At 32.2% G+C, this 19030-nt stretch overlaps 3 protein-coding genes across 6 annotated transcripts in view; 1 reads left to right on the top strand and 2 right to left on the bottom strand.

Annotated features, from left to right (window-relative positions):
- Positions 1-5145, bottom strand: part of LOC145735985 (fatty acyl-CoA reductase wat-like) — a 15497-nt gene extending 10352 nt beyond the window's left edge. Inside the window, exon 1 of one of the 4 annotated variants that reach the window (XM_081990180.1) lies at positions 4221-5145. The gene's annotated coding sequence lies outside the window, so the exon portion shown is untranslated. The remainder of the gene's footprint in view (positions 1-4220) is intronic. The other 3 variants (XM_081990169.1, XM_081990198.1, XM_081990190.1) reach the window with 3 other exon arrangements.
- LOC145736018 (uncharacterized) lies at positions 769-2141 on the bottom strand. The gene has a single exon (XM_081990232.1). It carries the CDS (start codon positions 2067-2069, stop codon positions 969-971), a length of 1101 nt encoding a protein of 366 aa, XP_081846358.1. The 5' UTR covers positions 2070-2141; the 3' UTR covers positions 769-968.
- Positions 5146-9474: 4329 nt separating the features above from the next.
- On the top strand, positions 9475-11405 carry LOC145736010 (uncharacterized). The gene has a single exon (XM_081990223.1). The coding sequence runs from the start codon at positions 9553-9555 to the stop codon at positions 10939-10941; it is 1389 nt and encodes a 462-aa protein (XP_081846349.1). The 5' UTR covers positions 9475-9552; the 3' UTR covers positions 10942-11405.
- Positions 11406-19030: the final 7625 nt, after the last annotated feature.

The raw sequence follows: 19030 nt of genomic DNA, 5'->3' as shown, positions 1-19030 counted from the left end.
TTTTTAATTGTAACCTGATTATTTCTCTAATTTTGAACATACTTAAATCAGCCTAAAGATGCAATAGTGCACTGCAAATGTTTGTAAAACCACTCAATTTGATTAAAATGTGAACGTGTATGTGTCTGAAAAAGACTAAGTATAAGAGGAATCTGAATATGGTTGTCACGTATCGACAGAACTCAGGTATAATTCAGTTTTTTCTATGAAATAATAACCAATGATTTTGGTACACGACAATCAATAAATAACTCATAAAACCTACGTCATATCCTCAAAATGTCAACGTGTGGGCTAGCTAGTTTATTAATAATAATAAGATAAGACCATTTTTGTTTGACCAAAAAAAATATTTGAATGTTCTCCATGAAAGCAAGGATAATAAATATAATATCTCTATCAAAAATAGTACAAAAGGTGGATCTCTGCCACATTACGTTCTAAATGCTCAGATATACTTGAACAAACCAAAAATAAATGAAATGACCGCCACAAAAACTTATTTTTCATTGATTTCGGTACATTGCAAAATAGTATAGTTAAAATTCTTTCTTATTATTCCAGACTGACATGTCAAGTAAATTTTATACATTTGTAAAGCGCAACATTTGAACCAACCTGTATTTTATAGAAATTCAGTTCATAATACGTAAAACATTGTGAATTTCCAGCGTATAATTCCATCGAACATACTTTGATCTTTTATCTATTAATGTTTTAGGGTCAGTGTCAAGGTGATTTAAGTAATTTCCAATAATACACTAAATATTCAGCTTCATAATGTATTAAGTAAACAGTAAACGTAACGGGTAATTACATTATCACAAACTAAATCATTTTCGATCGAGTACTGGAAGAAAACCAACAGCCTTCATTAATATTAAACTGTACTTAACTTCTAGATTATCACAGCATCCCACAGTGCAAAATTTGACTAGACTAACACATTACTGTTAATTTATTTAAACTTATTTCGTACGAACCACTTTTAGATTCATCGAAAATGTCAGTGGTTCTCCACTTTTAAGCTTCAGCTCTTTTTGGTTTAAATTAACACCACCGGCTAACATGTAGTTATTCCAATTGGCACAGGCTAACTTCTTTTTTAACGTTGTATGATTAACCATCACAGACACTTCAAAAGAAAATTCCGCAGCTTTGACACACGGTCCTAAATAAAGAACTAGGATTTCCGCTGATGTGACGTAATTGTAAGTCAAACATTTGAAGATACCTTCATGACAAATCATTACAAACGTTTGGTCTTCCTCTGCTACTGTTTTGGACACTTCATCAGAAAGTATGACCACATTATGATGAACATTTTTCAGATGAGTCATCAGAGTGTTGAAATCAAATTTTTGTTCACAAATTGGGCAACTAATTTCGTTGAATTCACAGTTATCCCGGTGAAATCCCACGTCACTTTGACACAACAACTCCTTGCATCCTTTGGAGGCGTTCTTGCAGGCTATTCGGGAGTTTCCGTCCACGTTTCTGACACAAGCTAAACACATATCGCTCTTACAATTACTGCACGTTACATGTCCAAACAGGCATACGTTCTTTGTTTTTTTATCAGCTGAGCCACTGCAATTTAGGCATTTTATTGATCTGGTTGAGTCCAAAGTGCAGTAGAGATTCTCGTAACTGTGACTGTTTAGAGCTGGCATAACATTCGACTCCAAGTGGGAGTTGTGTCGATTCTGAGTGATGTGCACCAGCTCTATTTGACTACCTGATGATTCATTGTCAAGGTTTCCAACCACTAAGTCCGGCACTGTAAAATGTCTTTTTTTGCACTCGATTTCATGCCCGTTTTCTTGATTAAACTTGTAGGTGTAGGTACATCCCATTTTGTGGTACCTACAAGGGAATTGTAGGTAATTGGCTACCGCTTCGTAGGCAATCTGTCGCTGACATAGCACTTTTTCTTCTTCTGGCAGTATTTTATAACACTTTGCACATATTTGTTTATTGTTTTGAACTAAAACTGGTTTGGCGTTCAAGTAGCCGTCACACAAATAACACTTCAACGTGTTTAAGATCGGTTCGGAGACTGGTAACATGGTGAAACGTTGGCAATGGTCCTACTAATTTATTTTTAAGCTAGCTCGAAGGTAAACGAGTGTAATCTACGTATGTCGAGGTTGAATACGTTTACTTTCTTATCAGCCAGTTCTGTCAACAATTTTATCGGTTTATTGGAATATAGCCTGTTTGCTGTTATATTTCGACGCTAAATTGATACTTGCAACCAAAGTTTGCTGGCTTTTAGAGATATTTTTCCATCAAAACAAAATAATTAAAACTGATTTAATTTTTATCTTAAATGGTTGTCTGCTATACGTGGTGATTCACAACCAAAATGCAGACGTGCATCATTTTTACTTTATTATCGTTCCTTTGTATCATCGAAATGATATATTTCACCAAAATTTGAAGTGCTTTGGTATAAATATACCTTTTGCTGTGCATTGAGAAAAAATAAAATTTTGCCAAAATTGCACTTTTGCTCAAAAGTGTCATTTTTTGTATTTTTGAAAGGTTGTAACTTTTTTGTTTGAACTCTTATCAATTTCGCTAAATCCCTATTGGAAAATGGATAAAAAACACTACAAAATGAGCATAAACTCGCCTCTCTTGCTCTCCATGTTACCGAGATACGGTATATCAAAAAGTAGTTAAAAAAATCCCTAGTATCCCCCATTCTTTCAATTTTTTTGAAAAATAAAAAATCATAAACTGTTTTTTTTGCGCTTATTTTACCTAATTTAAGGTTCTTTGGTATAAATATACCTTTCGCTGTGCATTGGAACCCTTATGGAGCAAAATAAAAATTTGCCAAAATTGCACTTTTGACCCAAAATTAATTTTATCCAGTTTTTGAAAGGTTGTAACTTTTTTATTTGAACTCCAATCAATTTCGTTAAATCTCCATTAGAAAAAAGATAAAAAATACTACAAAACAAGCCAAAACTCGTCTCTACAACTCCTCACGTTACCGAGATATTGAATTTTAAAAAGTAGTTAAAAAAGAGCCCTATCTTTCAATTTTTTAAAAAAATACAAATTTTAAGGTGCTTTTATTGGGCTTATTTCACCTAATTTTATGCCCTTTGCTGTGCATTGAAACCCTTCTAAGACAAAATTTTTTTTGTCAAAATTGCACTTTTGCCCAAAAATTATATTTTTGAAAAAGTTGAACAATTTAAAGCTTCCGTGTAAAAAACTTTGATTATCCGAATAGTTTCGAGAATAAAAACAACTATACGACCTCAAAATATAATCATAATATACTTTTTTCAAAAACATGGGTATACCTATTCTACCTTTTAAAAATTGACCATTTTCGACATATTGAAAGCTGTTTTACTGTAGACATCTAAGTTTTAGGAAACCCTAAATGAATAAGTAGCTCATTAGTGAAATAAGTGATAAGCAATATATGGATGGAAGTTAAAAATAATTTTACTGGCTCCATCTACTATTTGCTAAATAAAACGTCGACTAGTACATTAAAATTATTCGTTTCGATTTACAAATAATAGATGGCAATGGTTTGTATAAAATATAAAATAGTCCCTGTACAAAATACATTCTCTCTTGTATCTGTTTTGGTTGAAATAATGTGTGGTTGTACGACAGTCATGACTAGATGCTATTTTGATAATAATAAGTCATAGTTTGTCATAACTTCTACAAACAATTTACTGATTAAAACAACAAGTAAAAAATTTCAAAACTATTCCTAGGAATTCTATTACTACAAATAATTGGAATAAAAGATAATAGAAAAACGTTAGTTATTAGTAATTTGACAGTTGGTTAACAAATATTTACTCAGACTTTCTAGTGAGTTGTCGTCAAATATGTTAATTTTTAAACACTCTGTAGGTGCACATTGTACTACTTTCTAGCAACTTGATGACGTCTTTAAAATACTTATCAAAGTGTCCCCACTAAAACAACAATTTCCTTTATATACTTAAGTCATAAATCCTCTACATTGTGTTTTGGATCTGGCTTAAAAATTATAGCACCATGTATTAAATAACAACATTTAACAATAATAGATTTGTTTTGAAAGCTATGAAAAGAAATAAGTCTCCTAAAAGCTAAAACAGTGGATGACAATAACAAGAGCTTAAGAGATTTTGTGAGTATTACAGTTTTGTTCTAAATGAGATTAAGATTTAAACACCTTTAAATTGATTTACCTTTAATTTTCGAGTTATTAAGGTTTAAAGGATTGATCACACCCGATTATTCACTTGATTGACGAGGAAATAAATTTGTTTTCTTATTGTTTGATCACATAAAGTACACAAATAATTCCGACGTTCACTTACATCAATCAATGTCAATAACTGTCTGTTTTCATTCTCATTTTATATTAATTTGTAAACTGACTTATGCTTAATTAAGTTTAGGTGGAGAAACCAACGGAAAAATTCACTGTCTATCCATTTTCAGGAAAATAAAAAAACAACTTAATCATTATTTAGCCAAATATAATATTCTTTTTAATAAGGTTTGAACATTTTCAAAGACAGATCCCAATTTCAATTTAGTTTCGCTACAAACGAAATAATAAAATTCTCAATTTAAAACGTACACGTTTATATTCAAATGATAATTAAATCGACTTCGTTTTTTCGGTACATTTCCAGCATTAAATAGTTTGCCATAAAATGAATTTCGCTTAAGTTGAACATTTCGTATTTTATACGAGATTTTCCATAAACGTTTATAGTTAGACAATTTGGTGTTGATTTATTTAAAATCGACGCAACATTTTGCTTGTACAACATAATATTTTGATGGAAAGGCTGTTTACTGGAAATAGCTTAAAGGCAATTTTAGGGTTTATTAAAATTTATTGTATAAATCTCTTCTGTTAAAGCTGTGACGCAGACGCAATCAAAATTTTAGCCAAATAAAAAAATCGCAATTTATGTCCGGGAAAGTAATGAATTTTTGCAAAACGAGCAGTCCTGCATGTCCTGCAATCTAATTGCTATATGCAATAATAGGTTTCCGAATTAATTTTTTGTCACATTATGTAAACTGTAACAAAGTTTTACTTTACGTAACTAGTTGATTAAGTTACACAATGAAGATGAGACTAATGAAGGAAGAACGTTGCCAAACACTTATTATGTTTTTTTTTGCATTATTGACATTTATTAAACTTATTTCAAAATTGTTATTTTTGCATGATTAGGTATCGATTTTAGTTCTGATAACTCCGGGTTTGACCATTTTTGCTCTGATTTTACGATCTCTTCCCAATTCTTGTACGTCCAGTGGCCTTATTTTAGTGATTTAAGAGGACCAACTATGTCTGATTTTTTATAACTTAGTTTAGGCATATCTATCGTTGAAATAGACATATTTTTAAGGTAGTGAGTCCATAATGCATAGTTAAAAGTTAATTACCTATATCATTCCATATTTTGAAAAACGTTAGGAACAGAAAAAAGATTTCTAGAAAGTTGACTTACTACTTCAATAATATGTTTTAACATACAAAAAGTCTAACTAATTTCAAACAGTACTTTGATCTGAAATTCCAATGATTTTCCTTAAAGTGACCATAATACCAATTTGCTTAATCTGGTTTAACTTTCACTTCCATCAGGCTGACACCCAGTTAATTAAACCATTGTTAAGTTATAATTTTGTAAGATTTTATTTTTTATATAACAGACTTGTTGCTTTTAAGTAATAAAAAAACATTGAAACAAGAAAGATGTCTGTTTGAGCGGTTTTACTAAATCTTTCTAGGACTAAAAAAAAAGTCAGGGTGTTACGCAAAAGATTCCAAATAAGTTTCCAAGTAATAAATCTCGTTCTACTAATAAAAAGCAGATAAATATATTAATGCAGGTCTTGGTCAACATTTCCTTTGACGTTGCCTTCTTTCACTACATTACGCGCTCTACGATAAAAAGGTCTTCAAAGGCCAACTCGGCCTTTGCAAGTTTATTAATTTAAAGATTTTAATTACCCCTCCGTTGCGACGAATCATAAAAATGTAATATCCGGTGCAATTATGACTTTAAATTCCATTTTTTAATAACTGGCTCTTTGCAAGCAAATTTTATGAAACTTTGGATGGTAGTAAATCAGCCGTAAAGCTTTCGCCTTTAAAACGCAGATTAAATTGAGGTAAGCGATATTTTGTACTTAATGTAGATCGCTTGTGCGCTTTAATCCTCTGCTAAGCAGTTCTTCGACAGGCTGCTATTTATCCGAAAAAGACTTTCAGATAGTTTAATACCTGTGATAAGGTGCTTAAAGCGCTGGATTAGCTACATACGTGGAAGAACGTTAGAGTTGATTTTGCTGTAATTCCTTAAATTTCTCTTTTATGTAACAGTAATTGATAAGACAAAAATGTGCCGTTATTTTATTATTTCTAAAAAGGATTTCGATGTTTTTCCGATACAGATCATCGGGCAAATTCAACTTCCAACTTTGCCGAGGCCTTTCAGCGATTAATACACAAAACTTTGTTAAGAGTTTCTTTGCAGTTTCTCGTGGAAAACTGTGGGCGTTTTTTTCAGAAATTTATCCGAACGTGGCAAAGACATTTACCATGCAGCCCTTAAAAGCAAAGATATTTTCAATTTCCGATTAACAATTTTGTATTTAAGAACTCTAATAATCATATAACTTGACACCAATATATTGTTTGGATCCAAAAAAGTAAAGATAACATTCGAAAAGTACTAACAAAATAATAAAACAATGTAACAAGTAAATACAGGGTGGTCCAGTTTTAAGTGTCAATAATTCACCATTTGATAGCTAATCAAAAAATAAGTTGACTTGCATCATGTCATTTTTCTGAAAAACGTTTCCTAAGGAAGATACAATCCTGCAAATTTCAATTTAAAAAATCGTTTTATAGTTTAAAACTGAACATCCAAGACTTGTGAAAGTCCAAATTTGTACTGAATAGTCTAAAAACTTTTTTACTATTAGGAATAGTCTTATGATTCGCTTTCTCAGACTGCCATCCTGGTTGAGTGTCTGAAACTGGCATTCAAGAAGTAAAAAAAGTCCGAAAATCAAGACAAAGATTGTATTGTGCATGAAACTCATTTTTTACTACTAAAAATAATATAAAAGTTGACTTTTAATGCTAGAACTGACTTTACTACGACTAAAGAGAGTCCAAAAGTATATTTTCAAGACTTTAATTGGTGTACAACTGAATTTTCTGGACTGGACAACAAGTCTAGAAGTAAATTAAATTTTCGGACTATTTTATTTCTAAAAATTAGTTCTCAAAACTATTATTGTAGCATTTGGTACCAAAATTTTTTACTTTTATTACTGAAGAAACTTGACTTTTGGAAATAGTCTTAAACTCGATTTTTAAGTCTTAAAGAGCACTAAAAACAGTCTGAATTTCTTAGAGATGCTACAATTTATTGCACCTATGAGTGTAGAAGTCAATTTAATAGTGAAGAAGCTTGAAATAGCATTTTCAAGATTATGGTCAGTGGACAAAATGGCTTTTAGGCCTGATACGTCAAAAACTTTGTAAAGATAGTCTCAAAACTCGATTTGAGGCACTGAAAACAGCTTTAAAACACTAAAAACAGTCTAGTTTATTAAGAAATACCCGAATTTTTAGCACTGAGGTGTCTAGAAGTCGATTTAATAGTGACAAAGCTTGGAATGCCATTTTAAGTCTATGAAGAATGTAAAAATTGTTTTTTAAGTTTGTTATGTCAATAACTTGGTGAAGATAGTCTTGAAACTCGATTTTCCAAGCTGAAAGCAGTTTTGAAGCACTAAAAATAGTCCAGAATTCGATGAAAATGAAAAGCAAAGGAAAAAGCACGAAAGGTTAATTATTAAGACAATTTTCATGAATCTAATGTAATGTTCTGCATCTAAGACTATTTTCAAGACTAAAATATTGAAATTTGTTTTCAAATTATGAAAACTTACTTCAAATGCAAATTTTAAGCTTCTGGTGTCACTTTTCATTAGTTCTATCACATTTTGGGGTTCAAGTCAATTTTTAAGGTTTAAATGTATGAATTTGTAGTTACAAATTCTTGAAAAAGTACTTAGTTTTTATGTCTACAAGTCAATTTTCAGTATTAAAGTCTCTCGATTTGCATGAAAAGTCAATTTTCAAAACTAAAGTCTTTCAGTTTGTATGGAAACTATGAAAACTGGCTACAATAATATTTTTTAAACTTCTTAAGTGATTTTTCCGTTTCCAAGACAATTTTTAAGCTGGGTTGGGTTAGTTTTTGGTCCTTGACCGTAATAACGTGTAATAAAGTGCTTGTTCCAAATTTGATCAATATTGCTCCAACGGTCTGACAGTTATGACAAAAAAAAACGATTTTTTAAACAGAAATTTGAAGGGCTCTATTTTCCTTAGGAAACACTTTTCAGGAAAATGACATAATGAAAGTCAACTTATTTTTTAATTGGCTATGGATTGGTGAATTATTGACATTTAAAACTGGACCACCCTGTATACAAAAATAATTAAATCAATACCTGAACAGTTTGGTCAGTTTTCTACATATTTAGGATTCAATTTCAATCAAATTTTGTTTAAGGATAGTTTAGACTAGTAAAGTTTTATTTTGACTGTTTATATGCTATTTTACATATTATATTTTACACATACACGATTCAATGCAACTTAAGGTAGCTTTAATGAAAAATGTAAGCATCTTAGTTAATTAAGAAGTTTTGAGTATGGAGAGGAATTTTTTAAGTAAAAATATACTGCAAATACATTATAATATACGTACTCGTAGATAAATACAAGGATTATCTGATTATTTTTCTTTTATCTAGATATTTCTAGAACACTGAATTTTCTATAATGTTTTGAATTTGTAACAAATTAAATTTTGAAAAAAAACTTATATTATTTACATAAATTTTCAAAAAAATGAATACTGATCTAAATCACTTAGTAAAACAATCTCAGTAAACAAAACAATTTAAAGTAACTATCTAGAATAGTTAATTGGTTTAGATAATATTCTTTAACTTGTTTGTTTATTTTTGTTAAATTACAGATGTTATAAAATTATTATTCTGTCAAATAGTTGGCCTGAAAGACTTTTTATTCTCTATTTAAAGAAATTACTTTTTATTTTTACTGAGTGAAATTCTTAAAACCGGTTTTCTAACCGAAATTTGTATTCCGTCTACAGTCACCGATAATATTGAAGATGATGCAGTCTTTGCGGTTTATTACGGTTATCAACAAATAAAACAACATTATTCGCAACCTGGAAACTATTACAATATGTAATAAAAACGCGAACCAAAATTCAGGGTTTTACGGTTCTCAGGTTACGAATTTGCGCATAACCTTCAATTAAACACATCGTAATAATCTGCTGATAAAAATTTTATCGTAAGCATACCTTAACCTTATCAACACCGGTTTTGTCGACAATTTTATAACAAAAATACCAGCGCGGTTTACTAGTCGAGTTACGCGGAAATTATTATAATGTTTTGTGAATAGTTTAGTTGAGTCTGGAAAGTGCCATGATTACCAAAGTGTACTTGTGTCCTGCTGACAAAAAGTACAGTTGTACTTGGGAAGGGGCTTCCGATGATATTTACGAGCATTTTACTCAAGAACACGAAGATCTGCTGCACCTGACCAATTCGGTTACAGTTTCTCTGCAGGTGGACTCAGAAAACCAGTTGCTGCTCTTTAAAACTGAAATTTACCTTTTGCAAAGTAAAATCATAGATGAAGAGTTAAAAATATTTTTGAGATATCTAGGTCCTGCCAGTATAGCCGCAAACCTTAACTACGAAATCGAATTGTCGACTGCAGACCAGAAAGTTCCGAAACAAGACATTGAAACCCATGACGGTTATTTCAGTATATCTTTGGAATGTTTGCGTTCACGACTTGGTGCAGTTGATGATATTCAGTGCAAATTAATAATACGAGGAGATTTTCATCCATCTTCTGAACCCCCTAAAAGTCCTGTTTCTGCTGATGAATCTTTTAATGGTTCAGTAGTTAATCTGCAAGACCTATTCACACAATCCTATTCGCCTGAAATAGTTGAAACAAGAGAAAAGAAGCACAGTCTGGATGATTCGTACAGATCAACTTGGGGTGGTGACAACTACGTTAGCAGCAAAGCTTCAGGACTAAGCAGATCACAAACTTTTACACCAGAAGACATTAAAAGACACAGTGGAAACTTTCAGAGGTACGCCAGTACTAGAAGTTTGTGCTCTATTGCTGAAACTGACTTGGATGCAGAGTTGAGATGTTCAAACTGTGATTTTCACTTGTCTGCTCCAATTTTTCTTTGTGCTTCAGGACACAATGTTTGCCATCAATGTTACCAGAATGAGACTCCATGCACTTTGTGCGGCATGGAGATCACTACAAACCGAAACACTGACTTGGAAACCAAAAGTGAAAATCATATTTATTTGTGTGTGAATAGTAAGGAAGGGTGCAACCAAAAACTGCCTTATCCTTACATTATAGAACATGAAATCAACTGTGTTTTGTGTCGCTATATGTGTCCGATAGACGAGTGCGGGTTTAAGGGAGCTTTCAAGCAAATGTACAACCATTTAAAGCTGATTCACAGTAGCATCAAAGCTCTTCAGTCTTTTATAGCCACCTTCGAGAAACACCAAGAGATTTTCCTGTTGAATGAAAGAATGGGAATTTTCTACTGCTTCTGGACGCAACTGAACGACAAAGTCATCTGGACAGCAAAATTCTGCGGTCCTAAAGAGAAAAAGTTCTTCTGCGAATTAAAGTTCAAAAAGAAAACGTTCAAAAAACCTCTCCTCTTGACCAAAAAGGACGATTGTTATGTGAAAGAGTTGAGTCTGGCTGAAATGAAAGAAGCTAAAGTAAAAGTGAAAAACTCCGTTCTAACTGTGAGTTGTTAAAGTATTTTCCTAAATGAACTTTTGAGCCCAGAGGGCTGAATGGATTTCATATTTTCCGTGATATATGAAACTTAGCAAATATAACGAATTAGAATTCACGGCACAGCTGCAATATTCTCGGAATCCTGGCAAACACGCCCATCCATATTTAGAACCTGTTTCGACAAGAATTTATTTCCTGCAAATCTTTGTCCTGCCTCGAGGACGAAGTGACTTTCCGATGACAAAGACTGATCGTCTCGTCTTTGGAGGCATTTTTTCTGTTAGGATTTAGTGCAATTTGTTGTTTAGTTGTGGATTATTTTTGTTCTCATAGGTTGTGATCGCTTTTAGTTTAATAATATGTCATAAAGTTGAAAGTGAATTTTAGTTTTTATGAAGCAAGTTTTGTAGCTGAATAAGCATTGTAAATTTATTTACTTGAGTACCTAACTACTAATACAGTTTGATTTTTTTTTTAAATTTACTTTTTTGTTTTTATTTGTTATTAGTGTTACATTATCATAAGCACTTTTCTACGACATTTTTAAGTTACTACAGTCGCGGTTCAAAGGTATATTTTCGGCTCATCTTTGGAATTTTATACTTTCTTTGTCGTAGGATGTCAGTTAATACAATTTGTTTTTGATTCATGTGCCATAATTTATTCTTTTCGAGAAAATAACAGATTTTGATAGTGTACTTACTGTATTATCATAAATATACCGAGCAGACGAAAAAATGAGCGTATATTTGTTCAAACTTTAATAACATGACTCATTGAGTAAAAACCATTATTATCCAGTAACGCTTTTTCAACACTCTGTGTTTTAAAAATAACCAAATACTTATTTTAGAGCTTCAAATCTGTTTTATGTCTCAATCTTTATTTAAACTACCATGCTAAGTTTTTTCCCATCTAGGCTCGAATTTATTTGACGTGTACCAGTGGTGGAGATCTTAAATTTACTAAAAAAATTGACAATTTGACAACAAATTATGAAATGAAGTGGTTTTTCATGGGCAAAACCAAATATTTTGTTAACGTTGCCAACTAACCAAATTAATTTATCCTAAACCTGATAGGAATTTAAACAAAATTTTACGATTTTAAATAAATGAATCATTTTGGCAATCCAGCTTATGAAATTCAAGTATAGTTCAAACGGTTCTTAAGATATATGGAAAAAACTGAAATAAGAATGTTTTGACGCCATGTATTTCGAAAATCAAGAGCGGATACAAAAATATACAAGTTTTTGTGATAAATTTACAGTTTTCACACCCTGTATTTTTACAGCGTATATCAGTTAATTTTTTATATTGATTCATTTTTTTATTAGAATTATTAGTACAGAAAACTATGAAATGACCGTATTTTATTCTGAATTATTACAGTTTTGTTTGTGTTTTATCATTATTTTCTTGTTTTGTCCTTCTGGTTTTTTTTTTCTCTATTGTACATATTGTCCTTATTTTATTATTTCATATTGTTGGCATAACAAAGCTGCTCGACCTGTATCATACAATTTTCTAATAAAAACTTCTATGTTGTAAGTACATTGTTTATTTGGGTCTGGGTGGTACAGTTGATAATTATTAAGTATTGAACAGTAGTGTATTACATAAGCACCAAAGTATTATATTTGTTTATCTTGCTAAATTTGTCATTCTCGATAATTTCTGGAATTATTATTGCTGATAACTATGTTGTGACGCAAAATCTCACACTAATGTCAGATCAGTCTGCCTCACGTCGGATTCTGGGGGAGGCAAAAATTCGATAAATCGGAACGAACAACACAAAATAAACGCCACAAAGATGTATATAGCTACATATAATATCAGAACAATGAGCAATCCAGAACACCTTGTCAAACTGGAAAAAGAACTTGAACACATAAAATGGGACGTCCTCGGTCTTTGCGAAACACGGCTGCCAGGAGAAAAAACCACTATTCTGAAATCGGGCCACATACTACACCAAAACAATTCCGTCGAACGCACAGGCCAAGGCGGAGTGGCATTTCTTATTAACAAGAAACTAAAACATTTGATAACTGAAGTAAACTCGATCTCCGACAGGGTTATTTACATGATACTTAAACTAAACAAAAGATACAGTATCCAATTCATCCACGGATACGCACCGACAAGCCAGGCAGATGACGAACAGATGGAAACATTTCTCGAAGATATATCCAAAGCCATGGACTCACACAATACTCACTATAAAATAATAAGTGGTGATTTCAATGCTAAAATCGGCCAGAAGAGCGCAACCGACTCAAACAACATCGGAAATTTTGGTCTGGGTGTAAGAAACCAAAGAGGAGATATGCTCATAAACTACTTAAGTAAGGAAAACTTATACTGTCTGAACACCTTCTTCAAGAAACCCCAACAGAGGAAGTGGACGTGGAAAAGCCCTGATGGCAAAATCAGAAATGAAATCGATTTTATACTCTCGAACAACAGAAAAATATGCACAAACGTCTCAGTACTAAACCGGTTTGACACGAACAGCGATCATAGGCTGGTAAGAGCATCTCTTAGCTTCAATCTCAAAATCGAAAGAAACAAACTCATTCGAGCAGAAAGGTTTCCTACCGTCGAAGAACTTAAACAAAGAGCGACAGAATATCAGGAAGAATTGGGAAAGAAACTAGAACCAACCGAAACTTTGGATAAAATGGACATAAATGAACTTAACCGTAAAATCACTACTGACATCTGCATTGCGACGAAAAAGATTTGCGCGAAGTCAAAAACCGAAAAGAACTCTAAAATACAACCAGACACCTTGCAACTTATGGAACAAAGAAAAAGAACTCCCAGAGACACACCAGATTATCAGGAACTAAATAAAAGAATCCATAAAGAAATAAGAAAAGACATTCGAACGTATAACACCAGGATGATCGAAAACGCGATAGAGGACAATGCAAATATGCGGGTATTAAGGTCAAAACTATCCTCAGGCAAACACAAGATTACCAAAATGAAAAATCCCCAGGGAAACATGGTTTCGGACAACAGAAGTATCGCGGAACACATTAAAGAGTTTTACAGCTGTCTCTATACGTCTATTAGACCAGACCCAAGAGCTACGAACACAATTATATGCAACGTAGGATCGGAGAACGTTCCAGAAATATCAAGGCAAGAAATACAGGTTGCCCTTACGCAAATGAAAAATAGAAAAAGCCCAGGAGAAGACAAAATCAGATGTGAAATGTTAAAAATGGGGGGAGCCGTCGTCGAGAAGTCTTTACAAATTCTTTTAAATAAATGTCTGCAAGATGGCAATATTCCGGACGCCTGGCAAAACGCAGAAGTAATTCTGCTATTTAAAAAAGGAGATAATACTAATATAGAAAATTATCGACCAATTAGTCTTCTCTCTCATCTGTATAAACTCCTCACCAAGATTATCACCAACAGGCTAACCAATAAATTGGACGCATATCAGCCAGTGGAGCAAGCGGGGTTTCGCAAGGGGTTCAGCACCATAGACCACCTACAATCTATTAGAACACTCATAGAAAAAACAACCGAATACAACGTACCCCTTCACTTGGCATTTATAGATTTTCACAAAGCGTTCGATTCTATTGAAACGTGGGCCTTTATACAAGCAATGGACGACGCTAGAATAGATTCCAGATATACAAATTTATTGAAAAATATATACGAAAATGCCACTTTTCATGTCAAAATAAATGAAGATTTAAAAACAGATAAAGTCAAAGTGAATAGGGGAGTACGACAGGGTGACACCATATCTCCGAAATTATTTACCCTGGCGCTAGAGAACATCTTCAAATCATTACAGTGGGAAACAAAAGGCATTAACATCGACGGGTCCTACCTAAATCATCTCCGATTTGCCGACGACATCGTCCTGATAAGTAATAACAGACATGAATTGAGTGACATGGTAAAACAACTGAATGATGCTTCAAAAAAGGTTGGCTTAAAAATGAACATCTCAAAAACCAAAATAATAAGTAACAACGAAGAACACATACTTATAGATGGGATAGAATTGGAAAACGTGGAAGAGTATATACAGTGTGGAACAGCCAAATGGAATAAATTCGATAACGAATAAATGAGAGCATGTTGGGAAAAACGCTTCGACACGTCGATTTGTATTTTTAGATGCGCATTTATTAAAATAAATAAAAATTATATAGGGTGTGTCATGTGACAGTGGCCGATACCAACTTTCTTATTTTAAATACAACCCCCTGTATATTATTAGTTTTTTGGATTCTTCAGAAAATTCTAGACATAATTCATGTACAATGTCCCATACCTATCTTCAACTGTTACGAAAATATTAAGTGTTTTCAGATGTATTACAACAATTAACATTAAAAAAAGAAAATTATTTTATTTCACAAATAATGTAAAAAAAAACAAAAAAACATTAATTTCAATGTAAGAGATGTTCAAAATGTTCGTGAAAATAAGTACTGAGTGTAATGTAGCGAATTTGTGAAATAAAATAATTTTCTTTTTTTAATGTTAATTGTTGTAATACATCTGAAAACACTTAATATTTCCGTAACAGTTGAAGATAGGTATGGGACATTGTACATGAATTATGTCTAGAATTTTCTGAAGAATCCAAAAAACTAATAATATACAGGGGGTTGTATTTAAAATAAGAAAGTTGGTATCGGCCACTGACACATGACACACCCTACATAATTTTTATTTTTTTTAATAAATGCGCATCTAAAAATACAAATCGACGTGTCCAAGCGTTTTTCCCAACACGCTCTCATTTATTCGTTATCGAATTTATTCCATTTGGCTGTTCCACACTGTATATTTGGGACACACAATAAAAATAGGCAAAGAAAACCAGTCGGCGGAGATAAGACGAAGAATAAGACTAACTTGGGCAGCGTTCGGAAAAATGAAGCATATACTTAGAAATGGTACCATCCCTATTAACCTTAAAAGAAAAGTTTTCGACACCTGTATAATGCCGGTGGCGACCTATGGCCTCGAGACGATGGCAATGACCAAAAAAACCGCAAATCGGCTCAGAATAATGCAAAGAGCGATGGAGCGGGCGATGCTGGGTATTAGTCTCAGGGACAGAAAGAGAAACGAAGAAATCCGAGAAAGAACCAAGGTCGTAGATATAATAGAACGTATTGCAGAACTGAAATGGCAATGGGTGGGACATGTGGCCCGACAAGACCAAACTAAATGGTCAAATAGATTAACACACTGGCGACCAAGGGAAACAAAGCGCAGCACAGGAAGACCACAGACAAGATGGCTTGATGACATCAAAAAGCAAGCGGGAAATAGGTGGTTCCAGATGGCACAGGACAGGACGGCATGGAAAAACATGAAAGAGGCCTACGTCCAGGAGTGGACAGGAAGTGGCTGAAGAAGAAGAAGAGAAGATGTTGTTTAAATTTAGTATCTTTATATAAATTATTATTAGTTTCATTCTCTCTGTTAATGTTTTTCCGTCAAAACAAATTGTTAATTATCTCTCTATTGCCTGATTGTTCTTTCAACATTTAAGTTTACTAGTTTTTTTACTGGTTTCTGTAAATATAATAAATAACGCATTTTTTTTTTCTTTTTTTTTATAGTTTTTCTCCAGCGTTAGAAAGCTTAATGTAAAGACATTGAACATACTTGAGTATTATGATTGCTTTTAAGTATTTTTATACTGTTTACAATATATGCTCTCATTCATAAGACAAAAAAAAATGCAAAATAAATGCCAACATGAATGCTTTTATTCTTTGTTCGATTTCAAAACTGTATATTGAACCCACTTAAATAAAAACAGAATTTCTATTAACAATTGAACCAAGCATATGGAGTTAAGAGAACAAATATGTCTTCTTCATTTATTTATGTAATTAACATAAATATTTGTATTAATTTTTCATTCTATCAATTATAGGTAATTGCTTTAAAGTACGTCACATGAGGAAATGATTGAACTTTAATCATCTGGAAAATTTTCTGTTATTACGTACGGTTTGTCCCACTGATTTCGTTTACCAAGAATTAAATAAGCTTTAGAGCCAGATTTAGCCTTAATCTGTTTTGTAGTTCTGTTCATGTAGTTTACTTAACCTGATTCACCAAGTCAGATTTGTGTGGATCTTTAGGTATTTAGACTCTGGTTGTTATTGTGTAGTTTTTGCTACAAAACACATTTTCATATTTAAGCTGGAAAACTTTCTTGAAAACTTTCTCAAAATGTTTTTGGCAAAATTAAACTATATTCCATTTTCTTCTAATAATTGTCAAAATTTGAAGCTTTAATAAAGTGTGCAATTTATCTTCAGGATCACGTGACCGTTTTTAGACATTTTCAGACACAATGATTGTCAATAATTATTTTTAGAAATAACTTTGACACGAAAATGTAATAATGTTTATGAACTTATTATTTTTACTTTAAATAATTACATTTTAAATTGTTTCCTAATCGTTTTTTTTTTAACACAAATTTGCACAATAAGTACAATACCACAGCAAAAAACTTGTTTATCAACTATACGTACAGTTTAGTGTAGGAGTTAAAATATTAATGTATGTAAGTATTAACTTTCCTTATCGAAAATGTAATAATCGTTTTTCTACTTAAAAAGCTTTACATACAAATTTACTAGCAGCTAAGGCAATTTAACACGTTCTGCTCTTAGATTAGAGATTGCATAATAAATTGATGAGGACTTACCAAACAAAAAGTATTATACAGAGTGTTGGAGAAAAGTGTTTTAATATTTTATGGTATAATTAAAAATAACGAATTCAACAACACACAAACTTTAGTAAATTGAAAAATTATAATTATTTTTGGTTAATATTACTTTAGAGCGATAATACTAAAGAACTTTTTGTTAACTTTATGCTCAAGACAATTCGAAACGATCCTTGCAAGACGTAGGGGAGTCTGATAAGACTTTGTCCGGGGACTGGGAATTAAGATTAAGCAGATAAGTACAAGTCCAATTAGGAAAGTTATTATGTATGTATCCAAGAGCGGTCTCCTATTAATACGGGGGAAGATTAGCTGTCCGAAGATTCATAGCTTAATGTGCACTGAACTGTGTAATACACACTGTCGAATTCGGTTTATTATTGAAATTAGTTCTGGAAATTCCTCTTGCAGTTTACTTGAGGTGGTTTACAGCAGAAACTGGAAAATCAAACTTTTTTGAATAAATTGATACTTTGAAACTTTAGGTTTAGCCCATTGTTGCAGTCTGTCAGTTTTGAAAGTTCAAGGGTTTTTGGCACAGTAAATATCTGAAACAGTAAGAAACTTTCAGTGGTGGAAGACAAAGCAATGCTTTCTAATATTTCCAATTTAAATGAAAATACAGGGTGGCTTAAAAGTACTCCGACAAGCTTTAAGAAGTGATTGCTGACATTAAGATCATGGTTTTATTATGGTTTAATACGTCCAATTCAAAGTTCACAAAATGGAAAAAACAAAATGGCAAATTTCTCATAAAACAGAAACATTTTCTTCTTCAGTTTTCAAGGTGCGTGGGTGTTAAATTTTATTTGACATTTCAGCTTTTTGCCAATATTCAATATCTCATAAAGCGTTTAAATTATAATAAAAAAACTAACAGTCTTTTGCCTTTTTTTCGAATTTTACTCCTCATGGTTCAAAAAATAAAGTCAACCCTTTGCGAGAAAAAAGGATTTCTCACAAACATACGCAGATATTTTGATAACTTTTTGAACATCTTTTCTTCTGCAAAAGTAGTAATAATTAACAATTTTAACAACATTTTACAAAAGATTTTAATGATACTCGTAAATTTCTTTGGCTACACAAAAGAACCTATCAAATTTGTCTTTTTTTAGCTTTTTTATTATTTTAGTCCCTAATATTCTTTTCTTTTGTCTAGCAGACATCATCTATTTCTGTTTTATACCTTCATCCAAGTAATTTTGAGTTGATTACAGATTCTTCCTGTACTGCTTGCTTTTTTTTTCAGATTTACACCAGTTATTGCTGCAGTCCACCAGTTTGTATATAATATCCCCAGCATCTCAAATTTTTCCATTTCTTGTTTTATATCAGGATTATAAGTTGTGT

The sequence above is a fragment of the Ips typographus genome, linkage group LG1 (assembly GCF_016097725.1).
Source record: "Ips typographus isolate SLU linkage group LG1, UJ_Ityp_2.0, whole genome shotgun sequence".
Classification (NCBI taxonomy): domain Eukaryota; kingdom Metazoa; phylum Arthropoda; class Insecta; order Coleoptera; family Curculionidae; genus Ips; species Ips typographus.
This window is presented reverse-complemented; position numbering and strand designations above follow the sequence as displayed.

Bases quoted from the DNA above. Each gene is read 5' to 3' on its own strand.
- LOC145736018 (XM_081990232.1), bottom strand. From the start codon at position 2,069: ATGTTACCAGTCTCCGAACCGATCTTAAACACGTTGAAGTGTTATTTG.
- LOC145736010 (XM_081990223.1), top strand. From the start codon at position 9,553: ATGATTACCAAAGTGTACTTGTGTCCTGCTGACAAAAAGTACAGTTGT.